Genomic DNA, 14,124 nt, shown 5'->3' on the forward strand with positions numbered 1-14,124 from the left:
CGGTAGATAACCGGATACCAGGGTTTGGGTGACCAACTTAACCTCGAACGGAGGAGTCCGTACGGGACCCTGGGCGAACGGGTGGGGGGACCTCAAGCGCAAGGGCTCACCAACTTTGCTATCCTTAAATGGCTTTCCACCACCAGGAGTGAATAAGGACCAATTGCAGGGACGAATTGAAAATACATATACATGCATACATATATACATGTGTTTGTCAAGCTCATTTGAAAGCATGAAGGTTGGTTCTGCCCGTGTTCGCCCATGTCAAGAGCGGTTTGGATTATAATCCACAGTGTATTTCAACGTAGTATTATAAGTGTGGGGCCGCACAGGTAGGTCACACCAACTAAAAATGTGACACTACTGCAGTTAGTGCTGTGTCCCAACGCTTTTCTTTATTATCTCCAACATTGGTGAGAGGTCTGGAATGTCGATGTTATTTGCCAAACCTTTCTCGAATGTTTTCAGGTCAAGGTTTTGAAAAAAGTGACCTTGGTGATATTGTAGGGTGGTAGTTAAATAATCTCTGTAGATCAAACGTAGCTTTTGACGCGAAATTTGTCGTTCTCTACTGCATGATTGAATTCTGAGATTGTTCTTGATATCCCGTTAGTCGGAGTTGAATGTACACTAAATACTTGAGTTTTGGATCTTCCCTAATGCATGTCACGAGTACGGAGAAATGAAGAATTTATTTGATTGCTACATTGCAAAGAATATTCCAGTCGTCAGGACGTATCACGGAACGTTGATAGTAATAGAGCATCCCAAGCGCGTCATCTTTCGCTGTGGCGAAGTTTTTATCCATTCAGAGAGAATATGGCTATTGCAGAGTTACTGTCGTTGAATGTTCATCTACCGAAGTAATATGGATAATAAGAGTACCATTGGTTTTCTTTATGTTGTGAATCGCAATTCCTACGCACATTTCTATGACTGGTTTCTAATTTAGACTGCTGAGAATTGATAGGTTACGTCATTTTGAGGCGAATGCATGAACGAATAATCTGGTAGTGATAGGAGACAGCTGCATTGGAATCCGCCACAATTATGAACGCTGGCCGAGTACCCAGGATGGGGCTTGGGGTGCGGGGTAGGGGTAGCTGCGAAAACCGGCTGGCCGCCGCTGACCTGCCCTCAGCGCTGCGCTCCTCCGCGTAATTACGGCTGCCGCCCCACCAGGAAGGCATCCTCCACGAACGCTTTACACCCCGCCCCCTATTTCTCTCTAACCAACGCCGAGCGCGACGTTCGCGCTGCGACAGAGCGGTGGAAAATACGAATTTGGTGGGGACAGGAGTGAAAAGCGAATTAACGCAGGAAGTTCTGATCTACGAATATGGTAAACCGAGCGCATATTATCGGAAATTAAGGAGAAAAAGTAGATCCTTCTAAACAATTAAAAGATGTATAATCAGCGGCATAGCATAGAGTATCTAAGAGTAAAAGTTTTAATGAGCGATAAGAGTGATATGCATGACCTACATTGACCTTATTTGAGAAATTTCATACAAATAAAGACTATCTCAAAAAGATACTGCAGGGAAAAGAATAGCATGCATGTATTTCCACTCATTTCACACATTTCACGTCCTAACCGTTCTATATAAACTCGCGGTGCATGATTATGTTTGCCATGATGTCATTCAACGAATTCATTCTCAGCTTTCAATTGCAACCTCTTTCATTAATATTAACTTACAAGTATACTTTATCTAGAGTTTCAAACAACATCGAGTACCACGCGCACTTTCCTTTCCGTTTGATTTTAAAAGCGCATAATAAGAGCTGCGGGAGCGGCGAAAAAAATGCGTCGTAAGAGCACCGGACGTGGCGAAATGGGTGGGGCGTCAGCGAGACATAGCACAAGAGCAGCAGTCAGGCTTCTTTAGCGATTATAATGCTGTCAGGAGTCGCGCGGAAACCTAGACAAATGAGAATGTTTTATAGGAAGGTTTGCGCGCGAAAACAATTATCTTTTTTGGAGATCCTCTAGCTTTTTTTCTGAAGGTTAGTTGAGGAAAATTTGAGAATTTTAGCACATTTCCCAGCTTTTTCTTGACTAACTTTTGAGAGAATGATACAAAAAAATTAATAAATAAAACTGAATTATAATAGGAAAAGTCTTCCTCTGCAACATATTTTGAACCGAATTAGTTTTCATTAAGTATGAGCTGAGTTATTGGGCTTTGTTCGAGCTCATGCACATTTTGACGCGCAGCCAAAAATCCGAATCTTAGCACTTTTCTTCGTTGCGAGATTACGGTGACGCGGTTGAAAAATATTTTGCCATATTTTGCTGGAGCATCAAGGATAACTCTTGTCTGCAGTTTTTTTTTATCTTTAGGTGTCCTAGTTCTTTCTAAAGTGACTTGGGAAGAATGCAGAAATTAGGGGAGAAATTCATCATTTTTTTCAGCTGGGTTTCAAAAAAAAATTGAAGAGCTAGAAAAAACCAAACCTTGCTGAAGTATAGACAAAATCTGTCCCCACAACACAGCAAAATTGTATTGCATGAAACCTACTACTGTGAGCGCCGTTACGTAGCAACAGGTAGAGCCTACTTTGCATCAATTTTATGCCTATATCAAGCTGTGGATGTCTTTTTTCACTTAGTAATAAATCACTTAATAATATTTGCTGAACTCAGCTCCTCAGCACGTTCATAGACTGAGACATGCTGTCAGCAAGAGACCACCGACCGAGTCGGAGGTTCTGGTCTGTATCCAAATGATGAAAGAAAGAAAGGAAGTCTGCTGGAGGTGATGGAATTACCGCAGAAATACTGAAATCGCTTCCTCTATCTGGGATTTTTCGAGCTCGCAAGGCTTTGCAGAGAGGCGATAAAGGAAGAATACTGAAAGACCTTAAAGAAAGAGCAGAAGTTGTGGTTGAAGCTGCAGAGGCGGGGAAAAGCATCCGCTATGCCTGTCGAGACTTCGCCAGTCGCAAGACGAGGATGACTGCTCTCCGGAACCCGAAGGGAACAACCACTGCATCGAGTAAGAGAATGGAGAGAATCATCTACGACTTCCACTCTGATCTCTTTGACAGCCATGTCCACTTGCTTCCTCACCGTCTGAGGGAAGACGGACATGTCATTCCAGAGGTTCTCCCGTCCGAAATACGATATGTTATTATGACGGTAAGAAATCGTATGGCACCCGGTCTCGACAGAATAAGACCAGAACAACTGAAGAACCTTCCGCCAGTAATCATCAACACCCTGGCGAGGCTCTTTACACGTTACCTGTCGGAATGCAAGGTTCCTAAACAGTGGAAGACCAGCAAGACAGTGTTGCTGTATAAAAAGGGAGATCCACATGACATCGGCAACTATCGCCCAATCTGCTTACTGTCCGTCATCTACAAACTCTTTACAAGAATGATGCGTAATAGGATTGAAAAAGTCTTTTATGAAGGACAGCCATGCGAGCATGCAGGGTTTCGAAAAGGATTCAGCACGATAGGCCACATTCACACTGTTTCGAAACTCATCGAGGTATCACGAGAGTACAAGATGCCGCTCTGTCTCACCTTCACCGACTTAAAGAAAGCCTTCGACTCAGTTGAGACGGAAGCGGTCGTGGAAGCCTTGGACAACCAAGGCGTCCCTACTCAGTACATAAAGGTACTTCGAGAGTTGTACAGTAACTTCACGACCGGAATTTCGCCATTCCATAAGAATATCATCATTGACGTGAAGAGGAGGGTCCGACAGGGTGATACAGTCTCACCCAAAATATTCACAGCCACCCTCCAGAACGCAACGTGAAAGTTGGAATTGGACGACATGGGAGTGAAGGTCGACGGTCGGCAGCTACACTATTTGCGCTTTGCTGATGACATCGCACTGATAACACCTAGCATCAACCAAGCGGAACGAATGCTGATCGAATTCGACGTAACATGTGGATGCATCGGTTTTCAGGTGAGTCTGCAAAAAACGATGTTCATGCGCAACGGATGGGTCTCGGATGCCCCATTCACGCTCTACGGAACGAACATATCCTAATGCAAGAGCTACGTTTATCTGAGTCGGGAATTGAACATGATGAACGACCTGACCCCCGAGCTGGGCAGGAGACGAGCGGCTTGGGGAACGTATAAGAGCACCGACGATGTAGTGAAGACCAGGAACACTCGGCCCCCTGCTCACCTCTTCAACCCCACCGTACTTCCTGCTTTGACTTATGCTTCGGAAACCTGGGCATTTCGCAAGCAGGAAGAAAACGTCGTTGAACGCACAGTTGGGAGTGATGCTAGGAGTATCCCGTTCCACGCAAATGAGAGATGGGATTCGAAATTCTCTCCTACGTCAGCAATCGAAGATTAGAGAGCCGTTTGCCAAAGAAAGTAAAATAAGGTGCGCAGGGCACGTGATGCGCTTTAACGAGAACCGTTGGACCAGAGACGTGAGCGACTGGGTTCCCCGCGATAGTAGGCACACTACAGGAAGACCACCGACCCGATGGTCAGATTTCTTCACGAAGTCTTTCAAAGAAAATTATGATGCTCTCCGTGTTCCACGCGAAAAGCGGAACCACTGAACGACTCTGGCACCCGATCGGAACAAATGGAAGAATTACTGCCGCTCGCTCGACCAGTTCGAAGATCAGCGGGAGTCAAGGTTATCAAGGTGAAGAAAGTATTCGTTGTGGATCCTATAAACTGCCGAAGAAATCCACTGTTGAATGTTATGTGCAAAGATTTGGAGCTGATTATTTTGCATCGGCTGTTCTTGCTCAATTTCCCCACCGATGACACCATGCGAAGAGCAGCTGATCAGTGTCCTGCCGACATCGTCTAAGCGCCATGAGCCCCTTGATCTCTAGTATGTCGATGATGTTATCACAGAAAACGCTATCGCGACAAGCAGCGCGAAACTTCACCATGCTGTCAACCTTGTACCGGAGCTGCCTTCTAGCTAGCATATGAACTACCTGATAAGTGTAGGCAGATGTGGGTGTCTTCGAGACCTCCAACGGGAGTCAGGGTGAACGGGCAACCGATCGAACTCGTCGATGAGTTCTGTTATCTGGCATTTATGCTGAAGAACAACGGCAGCTACAAGTGTGGTATACAGCAGAGGTAGCCTGAGGACTGGTTTGCATTCAAGTCCTTGACCAAGCGTTTTTAGTCAACTTTCGTCGCCCACGAAGCCTGCTGCGAGTTTGTTCATCCGCAATTCGCACCATCACGATGTACGTATCGGACATTTGAGCAGCACCATCTTCGGTGATGAAAAGCTTTGTTGCAGGAAAGGAAGCAACTTGGACACTTCTTCGCTACTTGTAGGCTAGGATATAGCACAATGAAGATCTTTATGCAGAAGTCGATGTGGTGTGAAAGAGGATGACATGTGGAAGGTATCAACATCTTGCACAACAATCGAAAGTGGGTACAGAAAATCGTCCGTTTCCTTGGTCATACATTAAGGAGACCAGGAAATCACCTTGTTCAACGATATCTTATGTTCAACGGATTCAAGTTGAAAGAGGACACCTGGATGGAAACGGGAGTTCTGGACTGAGGTGGTGAAAGGAGCGTGAGGATACTTGGCGTTGATAAACAATTTGCACGAGACGTTAGGTTTCGCAGAACAGGAAATAGCAACGAGTCGATCGATTCTGTGCAAAATGTTGACTGAAAATAGAGAACGTTAGGGCTCAGAAACGTCACACCCTTGCGTGAATGTGCGCAATCACGTCAGACGACAATATATTAGCCAGTTAAGTATTATTGTGTTGGGAAAGTATCTGCCGAAAATTTCGCAGTAGCGCAGATTTTTTGAGATGTTCTGGAAGTTCCCGTTTAATATTACTACTATTACTACTACTTGACTTACTTACTTAATCGGTGGCCAATGTCATCGTCTGACGCGATTACCCGCATCTTCGCCGAGGTGTGCCGTCCTTGAACACAGCTCTGCCCAACCTTCTGCGAGAGCTTACACAGAATCAATCCATTTGTCGCTATTCCATATTCTGCGAAACGTTACGTCTCGCCTGAACTGCCTATCCACGCCGAGTGTCCTCAGGTCCTCTTTCACCACCTCAGTCCTGAACTTCCGTTTTCGGCCAGGTGGCTTCTTCCAGCTCGAACCCGACGAACTCCTCAGAACTCGTTGAACAAGGCGATCTGCCGGTCTCCTTAATATATGACCAAAGAAGCGAAGACGATTTACTTTAGCCACTTTCGATGGCGGTGCAAGATGTTGATGTCTTCCACGTGTCATCCGCCGGTATACCACATCAATTTCTGTGTAAAGGTCTTCATTGTGACATACCCTAGGCCAAAAGTAGCCAAGTAGCCGTCTAAGCAGCTTTCGTTCCGTGCAGTCAAGCCTCTCCATAACCGTTGATGGTGCTGCCCAAGTCTCCGATCCGTACATCATGATGGGGCGAATTGCGGATAGGTAGACTCGCAGCTTGACTTCGTTGGTGATGGGGGTCGATCACAGACATTTCGTTAAGGAGTTAAATGCAGAAGTGTCCTTAGCGCATCTGTGCTGAACATCTCTCTCATAGCTGCCGTTGTTTTTCAGCGTACAGCCCAGGTAGCAGAACTCATCGACGAGTTCTATCGGTTGTCCGTCCACCCTGATTCCCGTTCGAGGTCTCGAAGAGATCCACATCTGCTTGCATTTATCAGGGCTTAGACGTAGTCCATAGGCTGCAGCCAGCTTCGATACAAAATTGACAAAATTTTGAAGTTTCGTACTGCTTTCCGCGAATATAACAACATCGTCGGCGTACTCGAGATCAGTCAAGGGGCACCCTGATGGTGCTAAGACAATGTCGGCAGGACACTGGTCAACTGTTCTTCGCATAATGTCGTCGATGGCAAAATTGAATACGAAGGGTCCTGCCACTGCGCCTTGTCTTACGCCAGTTACCACTTCAAACGGTGTTTTACATCCGGCTGGTGTTCGAACTGCAGCAGTTGTTCGTTGATTCATGTCATCAAGCAAGCGAACGAACTTTCCTGGTACTCCGTCGGCGCTGAGCGCGTTGAAAAGACGGCCTCGGCGAGGAGAGTCGAAAGCGGCTTCAAAGTCCAGAAACGCTTATTGCATTATCTTCGAATATCGCTGCCAGATTTCGATCACTCTCTTGACGATGAACACCTGTTCAATCGTAGATGGGCCAGGACGAAAGCCAGCTTGCTCGTCGCGCGTTGTTTCTTCGCGATTTTTAATGAGTCGGTCCAGGATAATGCGCTCCAATACCTTGTACATAACACGCAGCAAAGAGATTCCTCGATAATTCCTGGGGTCCGTGACGGATAACTTCTTGTGGAGGGAAATTATGATAGCGTGCCTCCACGAATCAGGTGTCCTTTCGTCTATCCATATTGGACGGATGATCTTTGTCATCTCACGAATCCCAGACGGAGGAAGATATTTTAGCATTTCTGCGCTAATCCCGTCGTCTCCACCAGATTTTCCATTCTTCATTTTCTGAATACAGACCAGGACCTCCGACACGGTCGGTGGCTCTTCGTTAACCGCATACGTCGGTCTATGAACGTGTTCGAGTTCAGGAGTTGACGGTGCTAGTCGGTTCAGCAAGGTCTTGAAGTGTTCTCTCCAAATTGGAAGGATTGCTTCACCGACAGGTACTCCATTGGCATTGTTGAGGACAGGAGAACATCTTTTCATTTTGCCGCTATACTGTTTCAGTAAAGCACAGGCTTTCCGCGGGTTCCTGTCCTCCCACGCTTTCTCATACTCCATCGCTCTTGACGTCCACTCGTTATCACGGTCTTGTTGCAGTTGACGACGCAGCTTCCTTCTAAGACGCTTTTCCTGGCTGAAGTCATCAGTGCTGCGCGCGACACATACAGAATTGTACGTGGATTTTGTTTCCGCCATGTCGATTTTCGGTTGAAGAGGAACTCCTCGGTTTCTCTTGTGAAGCCGTATCTTGAAGCTGAGGAGAACTGGACGGTGGTCAGGGTCGAACGCGACGTTCCAAACAGCTCTAGACTTTCGGATATCTGACTGAGGAATGTTCCTCACCAGAACGTAGTCAAGCTGAAGCTTAAGAGTCCTCATCTTCCACCTGCGCTGCTCCTCAGGCGTTAAAGGGTTGACCCCTGCCACGTGAGCTGATGGCGTCGATGATTCCTCTTAAACGTGGAAGCGATGATGAGGCCCGTCTGTTCGCACAAGTCGACCAGACGGTCACCGTTGTCCGACGTACTCTCCGCTGGATAATACCATTTTCCTAGCATATCGGATTGCTGTTCGAGTCCCATCTTCGCATTTTCGTCGATTCCGACAATGACTACCTGCTGGCTTGGTATTTTAGACATCAACGCATTGAGTTCATCATAGAAGGAGTCCTTATTGTTGTCCTCAGCGGTTTCCGTAGGTGCGTGAGCACTTACGATCCAGAGTTTACGTCTTCTGCGATCCCGCAGTCGTGCAAAGGCGCATCTAGACGACGTTGAGCCAAATTCCTCCACCAGGTTCTTGCAATCGTTCCTCACAGCTATCGCGCAGCCACCGACTTTGTTCTCATCAGCATCGCCGTACTATATGGTGTAATTTTCGATGCTGATGGTGGGCCGATCTCTCATGCGTGTTTCCTGCAGTGCAACAAATGGCACACAGAGATATCGCAGAAGTCTGAATAGAGCGGCTTGTTGGAGTTCACTCGATAGTGTTCGGCAGTTCAGCGTGACGAAACGAATGGTTGTTGCCAAAGATTCCATGCTCCCTTCAGGCAGGTGACCTTTCAGGTTATGGGCTTTGACGATGTGCTGGACGACAGCACCTTTTTGCAATGTATGGGAAGCTTTCGCCATATGACAGTGCAGGTTATGTAGCTCGTACGTTCCCAATGCGTACACTCGAACGCCTGATTGCGTTTAGTTAAAGCAGGGCCGCCACGTGCAGGTAGCAATCAGACTCGTATACGCGGCCCCATTACTACTACTATTAAATTTATTATATAGGGACGTTTGTATACACATAACATATCTGGCTCCCTCTTCGTTGCCTATTTCATCCTATAAAGGCCGAACATTCCACCCATATTCGACACGTACTCCTTTACGAGTTCGAATCTGGCCACCCCGCTGCTGAAGCCCATCGAAACTTAAGTCAAGCATTCGTCACTGAAGCCCCTTCTGAGCGGTCTGTACGCGCCTGGTTCCAGCGCTTCAAAGCCGGAAACAAGAAACTCGAGGATGAGCCTCGCTCTGGTCGGCCGACTGCAATGTCGTTCGACGAACTGAAGGATCTGTCGGAGCAGCATCCTTGTGAAAGTGTGCGGTATTTTGCTGTCAGTCTTGGCTGTTCGCTGTCCACCGTGAGCAATGGACTACGATCTCTCGGAATGGTGAAGAAGTTCGGTCTGTGGCTCCCACATGTGTTGAGCGACGGCAACCGCCGAAGACGCCTGGACATCTGCACTCAACTGCTCTCCAGAAGCCTCAGATTCGACTGGCTGGACACCATTGTCACTGGAGATGAAAAATGGCTCCTCTACGTCAACCACACCCACAAACGTGAGTGGTGCGCTGGCGATGAAGTGCCGGATCCATTTCGTGAAAGGTGAAATCCATGAGAAGAAGGTCATGCTGAGCGTCTGGTGGAGAGTTCACGGAATCTACCGTTTCGAACTGCTGCCGGACAACATGACAGTTACTGCTGAGGTCTACTGCGCTCAACTGCAAACACTAGCCGACAAGATCCGCAAGGAACACCCGAAGCTCGACAACGTGCACGATAACGCGCGCCCTCACATCGCGAAGAAGACTTCCCAGAAGATTCTGGAGCTCGGATGGGAAGTTCTGCCGCACACACCATGCAGCCCAGAACTGGTCCCGAGCGACTACCACCTCTTCCGATCGTTTCAGCATCACCTGGAAGAGAAGCGCTACGCAGCGCTATGATCGTGACCACCTCGAAAATGACCTTCGGGCTTTCTTCGCCACCAAGTCGCCGGAGTTCTACGCCAAAGGAATCCGTGATCTTGTGAGACGTTGGCAGAGTACTGTCGATGTTGATGGAGATTATTTCGTCGAATTATAAAATGTTGCTAAAAAGTTGTGTTGTTTTGAAATTTTGCCGTATTTCGGCAGATACTTTCCGAACACCCTAATATTAGAAATTATCATATATCAAGTTCTATGAGTTATATATATTAAGTTGGACAGTCTTATCACTATTTGTCATTTTTTCTGTTTCATTTTTTTCTACTCAGCTTACAATAGAAACTAATCAGTAATATAATCACCATTATTAACTACAACAGTGTCCTAGCTAATGGACAGGTCAGCGATGCCTTTCTTCCAGAACTAGGAAGTCGAAGAAGTGGCTTACCGCCCGTTCGACTTCTGCAAACTTGATGAAGATTTTCTTAGTTAGGAAAGCCTTGAGGGTCCAGAATAAGTGGTAGTCTGAGGGGCCAAAGTCGGGAGAATAGAGGGATGGGGCATCGTGTCCCAGCCTAACTACTCCAGTTTTTCGTGGGTCTCCTTAGCTACATGGAGCCTAGCGTTATCGTGGAGGAGGTGCGCCGAAGCTCCTCTCGGCCGTTTTTCTCGAACGGTCTATGCAAGCTTCTGGAGCTGACTAGCGTATATGGAACCGGTGACGGCGCGGCCTTGCGAGAGCAGCTCATGAAACACCATTCCCCTCGAATCCCAGAAGCAACAAAGGAGATACTTCTTGGTGTGGAGGTCCGATTTGGCTTGCGTCGGCGGGTCTTCTCCACGCGCGGCACGGTGGACGTTAGAGTCATAGAGGACGCAACTCTCATCTTCAGTAATAAGATCTTCGAGAAACTCCTTTCGATGCGAGCGAACGAGAGATTGACAGATGGATATCCGGGTGAACCGGGTGCCATCCGTCAAGGTGTGAAGGATCCATCGAGCCAGTACGTTTCTGTAGCCGAGAGCCTGGAGGCGACTGACGACTGTTGAATGTCTACACCCGAATCTCGCGGCAGACTACGGGTGTTGATCTCCGGATCCTCTTTGACAGCGTCGAGAATGGCGGAGTCTTCGACAATGTGGAGGCGTTCCGGCCGGGGCTTGTCTTCGAAGTCGGTGTCTTCGCTTGTGAAGCGAGCGAACCAGTGCTTGACAGTGTTGATGGTAGTGGTGCCCTCGCCCAATCTGCTGTTGAGGTTGCCGGCTGCTGCCGTTGCTCCAATGCCGCCACTTCATTCATAGAAGATGGTAGCTCGAAGTTGCTCTTGCGTAATTGACATCGTGATTAAATTTAAGGAAGGCCCACGGCTATATATACCTATTGTGGAGAAGCTTGGAGAATGTTTTACAACTACAACATAGTGCAACATGGTTTCCGCCCAAAAATGGAAAGTTCTGGAAATTTCGAATAATGGGTGACAAGACTTTCTATCCAACCCAATATTATCGATGTATGGATGAGTATTTCTTGGAAAATTTGTAGTCTTATACCCTAATTTCATGAGAAGCTAAGATACTTCTTGGTGTTAAGGGAGTTGGGTGGGCCACACAGTTTCGCCCTCTTTGGCTTGTACTTCGACGTGTAACAAACAACGTCCATGGCGCAGGAAGACTGTAGTTCTCAAAAAAGAGCGCACAAAGATCGTAACACATTTCGTTGTTAGTCGTTAATCCTTTCTAAATAATTTCATTCGCGTAGTGGCTGCTGCTAACTTGCTAAATCTTCGCGATTTCACTCTGACTACTACGTGGGCGGAGCTTGCATCGAACTCCAAGCAGGAGTGCGAGGAATAGCTGGCTGATCGTGGATTGCTGTGGAATGAGTGACTTTGTTTCACCTATGGAAATCCTAGTAAGGTTACGAAACATGAAAACGCGAACAGCCTTCGTAAAGGCTAACCTAGTGGCCCTCTTTGGGGCCATCAACTAGCGAATAGAAATCGGAATGTGAATAAAGGTTGGTGCATGCATGCTTGCTGATGCTATGGAAGCCATTTTGATTCTTTTTTTTTATAGATAGTATTATATTATATGACTCAATATTCATTTCTGGTGGGCCTGTTTGGAAAGTTTGATCAAGTTGAAGCAGTGGTTTTTAAATAATTGAGTGATTATGATTAAAAAAACATCTGAAAATCCAAGGGACGGGAAAACATATCTGAGTACATACCTAGCAATGTTCGAATTTTCTCGAACAGTTGAATATTTGGAGTCTGGGCTATAAAAGTAGGATCTCCGGGAGTAACATTATCTTTCTGATTAATCTTGTCACCATGAGCGTTAGGCTGCTCGCTCTGAACTCTGAACTCTGCTCGCTCTGCGGGCAGCCTAACGGATGGCGATATCGACGACCTCAACAAAAGCCTTGACGATTTGCGGCTCGACAGCGATGCTAAAGCTCCTGATGGTGTGGATGACATGACTCCTGTTGTTGTTTCTGACACTGAAGAATCCGATTCTGACATCTCAGACGACGACAACGACGAAGAAGCAGAGAGCACTTGAGAGGACGTTGCTCAAAAACATGACAGAAGAAAAACAAAAACTGAACCTTAAGCGACCCCGTTGGAGCTAATCCAGAGGCAGTCAACTTGAGACTTCACTCCAATTTTACGAGCTGTTTTTATCTGAAGAACTCCTTGCCATGGTAGCTGATCAAACCAGCATTTACGGACAAGAAAAACATCATAATCGGACTCACACCGACACAGATGAACTGAGAAGGTTCTTTGGTTTCTGTTTGCAGATCTCCCACTGTCCATTGATAATCGTACAAAATCAAAAATAAACCCTGTAATTCAATGCATAGATGGTCGATACCAACATAAGATACTTCCACGTTTGAACTGATTATTTGAACAGAGAACAAAACAATCGCGCACATTTTGATTAAAATAATATATCGTCGCGCTGCACTTGGCGACATTGTCGTCAACATGTTAAGAACTATCTTTCTGCTCTATGGCCGATTTTTCGTGCCGTAAAGTTTAGTACAAGCCAAGGAGGGCACGGCTGAATGGTCCCACCCAGCTACTGAGGGTACAAATAAGCTCTGAGTTTTTTTTTTTTTTTGAGTTTGAAGTTTTATTCACGAAAACTGGTACAATGTATTTTATTCAAAGTATTGTCCATTGTTAACTATGAATTTTCTTCATATTTCAGGCAGCATATGGATTCCGCGTTGAAAAAAGAAGAATCAACCCGATTTTTGGTTTCTTCGTAAGAAGTGAAGTACAGCTCTATCGAGTTAATGGTTACAACCGAAACAAATGGTAGTCGAAAGGAGCAATGTCAGGTGAATACAGCGGGAAGACAGGACATCCCATTGAAGTGCCTCCAAAGTTTCTCCGACGATTTTTGCAACGTGGTCGAGCGTGCCGAAGAATCACTTTGACATGCGATTTTTTGGTGTATTGGGGCGTTTGAGCTTTGATCCGCAGCTCAGTTGCATCAATTGTGGTTAAAAACGTTCCCCAGTGACGCTTTCGTTAGGTTGGAGTAGCTCATATTTGGATCACTCTGATCCCACCAGATCCACAACATTTGCTTCTTGCCATGAACATTCGATTTTGCCGTGGAAGTTGTTGCATGGATGGGCTGACGCCACGATTTTTTGCGCTCTGGGTTGTCGGTATGGATCCATTTTTCGCCCTAAATCAAGATTCGATGCAAAAAAAAATCTTTCCGATTTTGCCTTCGAAGCAGTTGTTTGCACGTAAAAAAACGGCGTTAGACGCCTCTTAGCTTGAGTTCATACGGAACTCAACCTCCTTGTTTTTGCACCATACCCATGGCCTTAAGACGGCTTAAAATCGCTTGTTGTGTCACTTCCAAGGTCTCAGCAAACTCCTCTTGAGCTTGGCATGAATGCATTTTGCTACGCATTTTTTGTTGCTGGTGTTTAAATCGCACTTTCAAAACCCCGGAATCACTACTCACATGTTTTTATTGATGGAGCATGTTCTCTTTGTTCTTCATGCAGCAATCGATGACCGTCAGCTGCATTTTCTCCAAATTAAAGGAAAAAGCTGTCCTTTCCGCAAATTGTCTTTTGTTGGCACAAAGGCTGAGATAGTATACAAAAAAGTAGATTGTTTACACTTCAGCGAAATGACATATACTTATTTTTAGAGAGAAATCATGACGCTTTAAAATGCATATAGTTTAAAAATG

General features: G+C 46.2%; 13 protein-coding genes across 15 annotated transcripts; 7 read left to right on the forward strand and 6 right to left on the reverse strand.

Moving 5' to 3' along the window:
• Positions 1 to 2,962: 2,962 nt before the first annotated feature.
• RB195_024157 (uncharacterized protein) lies at positions 2,963 to 3,778 on the forward strand (the record flags this gene model as incomplete). The annotated part of the gene is made up of 1 exon (XM_064211834.1): positions 2,963 to 3,778. The coding sequence occupies one exon, from the start codon at positions 2,963 to 2,965 to the stop codon at positions 3,776 to 3,778; it is 816 nt and encodes a 271-aa protein (XP_064067715.1).
• Positions 3,779 to 3,796: 18 nt separating this feature from the next.
• RB195_024158 (uncharacterized protein) lies at positions 3,797 to 4,339 on the forward strand (the record flags this gene model as incomplete). Its single annotated transcript, XM_064211835.1, has 2 exons — positions 3,797 to 3,934; positions 4,025 to 4,339. 2 exons carry the CDS (start codon positions 3,797 to 3,799, stop codon positions 4,337 to 4,339), a joined length of 453 nt encoding a protein of 150 aa, XP_064067716.1.
• A 240-nt stretch (positions 4,340 to 4,579) lies between these two features.
• Positions 4,580 to 4,813, forward strand: RB195_024159 (uncharacterized protein; the record flags this gene model as incomplete). The annotated part of the gene is made up of 1 exon (XM_064211836.1): positions 4,580 to 4,813. One exon carries the CDS (start codon positions 4,580 to 4,582, stop codon positions 4,811 to 4,813), a length of 234 nt encoding a protein of 77 aa, XP_064067717.1.
• Positions 4,814 to 4,963: 150 nt separating this feature from the next.
• On the forward strand, positions 4,964 to 5,536 carry RB195_024160 (uncharacterized protein; the record flags this gene model as incomplete). Its single annotated transcript, XM_064211837.1, has 4 exons — positions 4,964 to 5,094; positions 5,144 to 5,207; positions 5,264 to 5,346; positions 5,443 to 5,536. The coding sequence occupies 4 exons, from the start codon at positions 4,964 to 4,966 to the stop codon at positions 5,534 to 5,536; spliced, it is 372 nt and encodes a 123-aa protein (XP_064067718.1).
• Positions 5,537 to 5,953: 417 nt separating this feature from the next.
• On the reverse strand, positions 5,954 to 6,400 carry RB195_024161 (uncharacterized protein; the record flags this gene model as incomplete). 2 transcript variants are annotated; one of them, XM_064211838.1, is made up of 1 exon in its annotated part: positions 5,954 to 6,400. In XM_064211838.1, one exon carries the CDS (start codon positions 6,398 to 6,400, stop codon positions 5,954 to 5,956), a length of 447 nt encoding a protein of 148 aa, XP_064067719.1. The 2 variants fall into 2 exon arrangements, with proteins under 2 accessions (XP_064067719.1, XP_064067720.1); XM_064211839.1 differs by having other exon boundaries at positions 5,954 to 6,397.
• Positions 6,401 to 6,460: 60 nt separating this feature from the next.
• Positions 6,461 to 6,964, reverse strand: RB195_024162 (uncharacterized protein; the record flags this gene model as incomplete). Its single annotated transcript, XM_064211840.1, has 1 exon — positions 6,461 to 6,964. One exon carries the CDS (start codon positions 6,962 to 6,964, stop codon positions 6,461 to 6,463), a length of 504 nt encoding a protein of 167 aa, XP_064067721.1.
• Positions 6,965 to 7,072: 108 nt separating this feature from the next.
• RB195_024163 (uncharacterized protein) lies at positions 7,073 to 8,062 on the reverse strand (the record flags this gene model as incomplete). The annotated part of the gene is made up of 1 exon (XM_064211841.1): positions 7,073 to 8,062. The coding sequence occupies one exon, from the start codon at positions 8,060 to 8,062 to the stop codon at positions 7,073 to 7,075; it is 990 nt and encodes a 329-aa protein (XP_064067723.1).
• On the reverse strand, positions 7,073 to 8,724 carry RB195_024164 (uncharacterized protein; the record flags this gene model as incomplete). The annotated part of the gene is made up of 3 exons (XM_064211842.1): positions 7,073 to 8,136; positions 8,196 to 8,544; positions 8,620 to 8,724. The coding sequence occupies 3 exons, from the start codon at positions 8,722 to 8,724 to the stop codon at positions 7,073 to 7,075; spliced, it is 1,518 nt and encodes a 505-aa protein (XP_064067722.1).
• A 30-nt stretch (positions 8,725 to 8,754) lies between these two features.
• Positions 8,755 to 9,909, forward strand: RB195_024165 (uncharacterized protein; the record flags this gene model as incomplete). 2 transcript variants are annotated; one of them, XM_064211844.1, is made up of 3 exons in its annotated part: positions 8,755 to 8,829; positions 9,030 to 9,522; positions 9,569 to 9,909. In XM_064211844.1, 3 exons carry the CDS (start codon positions 8,755 to 8,757, stop codon positions 9,907 to 9,909), a joined length of 909 nt encoding a protein of 302 aa, XP_064067724.1. The 2 variants fall into 2 exon arrangements, with proteins under 2 accessions (XP_064067724.1, XP_064067725.1); XM_064211843.1 differs by having other exon boundaries at positions 9,030 to 9,572.
• On the forward strand, positions 9,652 to 9,909 carry RB195_024166 (uncharacterized protein; the record flags this gene model as incomplete). Its single annotated transcript, XM_064211845.1, has 1 exon — positions 9,652 to 9,909. One exon carries the CDS (start codon positions 9,652 to 9,654, stop codon positions 9,907 to 9,909), a length of 258 nt encoding a protein of 85 aa, XP_064067726.1.
• A 594-nt stretch (positions 9,910 to 10,503) lies between these two features.
• Positions 10,504 to 12,456, forward strand: RB195_024167 (uncharacterized protein; the record flags this gene model as incomplete). The annotated part of the gene is made up of 3 exons (XM_064211846.1): positions 10,504 to 10,895; positions 11,003 to 11,209; positions 12,279 to 12,456. 3 exons carry the CDS (start codon positions 10,504 to 10,506, stop codon positions 12,454 to 12,456), a joined length of 777 nt encoding a protein of 258 aa, XP_064067727.1.
• On the reverse strand, positions 10,869 to 12,416 carry RB195_024168 (uncharacterized protein; the record flags this gene model as incomplete). The annotated part of the gene is made up of 2 exons (XM_064211847.1): positions 10,869 to 11,167; positions 12,122 to 12,416. The coding sequence occupies 2 exons, from the start codon at positions 12,414 to 12,416 to the stop codon at positions 10,869 to 10,871; spliced, it is 594 nt and encodes a 197-aa protein (XP_064067728.1).
• Positions 12,457 to 13,465: 1,009 nt separating the features above from the next.
• On the reverse strand, positions 13,466 to 13,824 carry RB195_024169 (uncharacterized protein; the record flags this gene model as incomplete). Its single annotated transcript, XM_064211848.1, has 2 exons — positions 13,466 to 13,602; positions 13,740 to 13,824. The coding sequence occupies 2 exons, from the start codon at positions 13,822 to 13,824 to the stop codon at positions 13,466 to 13,468; spliced, it is 222 nt and encodes a 73-aa protein (XP_064067729.1).
• Positions 13,825 to 14,124: the final 300 nt, after the last annotated feature.

Source organism: Necator americanus, chromosome X (assembly GCF_031761385.1).
Source record: "Necator americanus strain Aroian chromosome X, whole genome shotgun sequence".
NCBI lineage: Eukaryota > Metazoa > Nematoda > Chromadorea > Rhabditida > Ancylostomatidae > Necator > Necator americanus.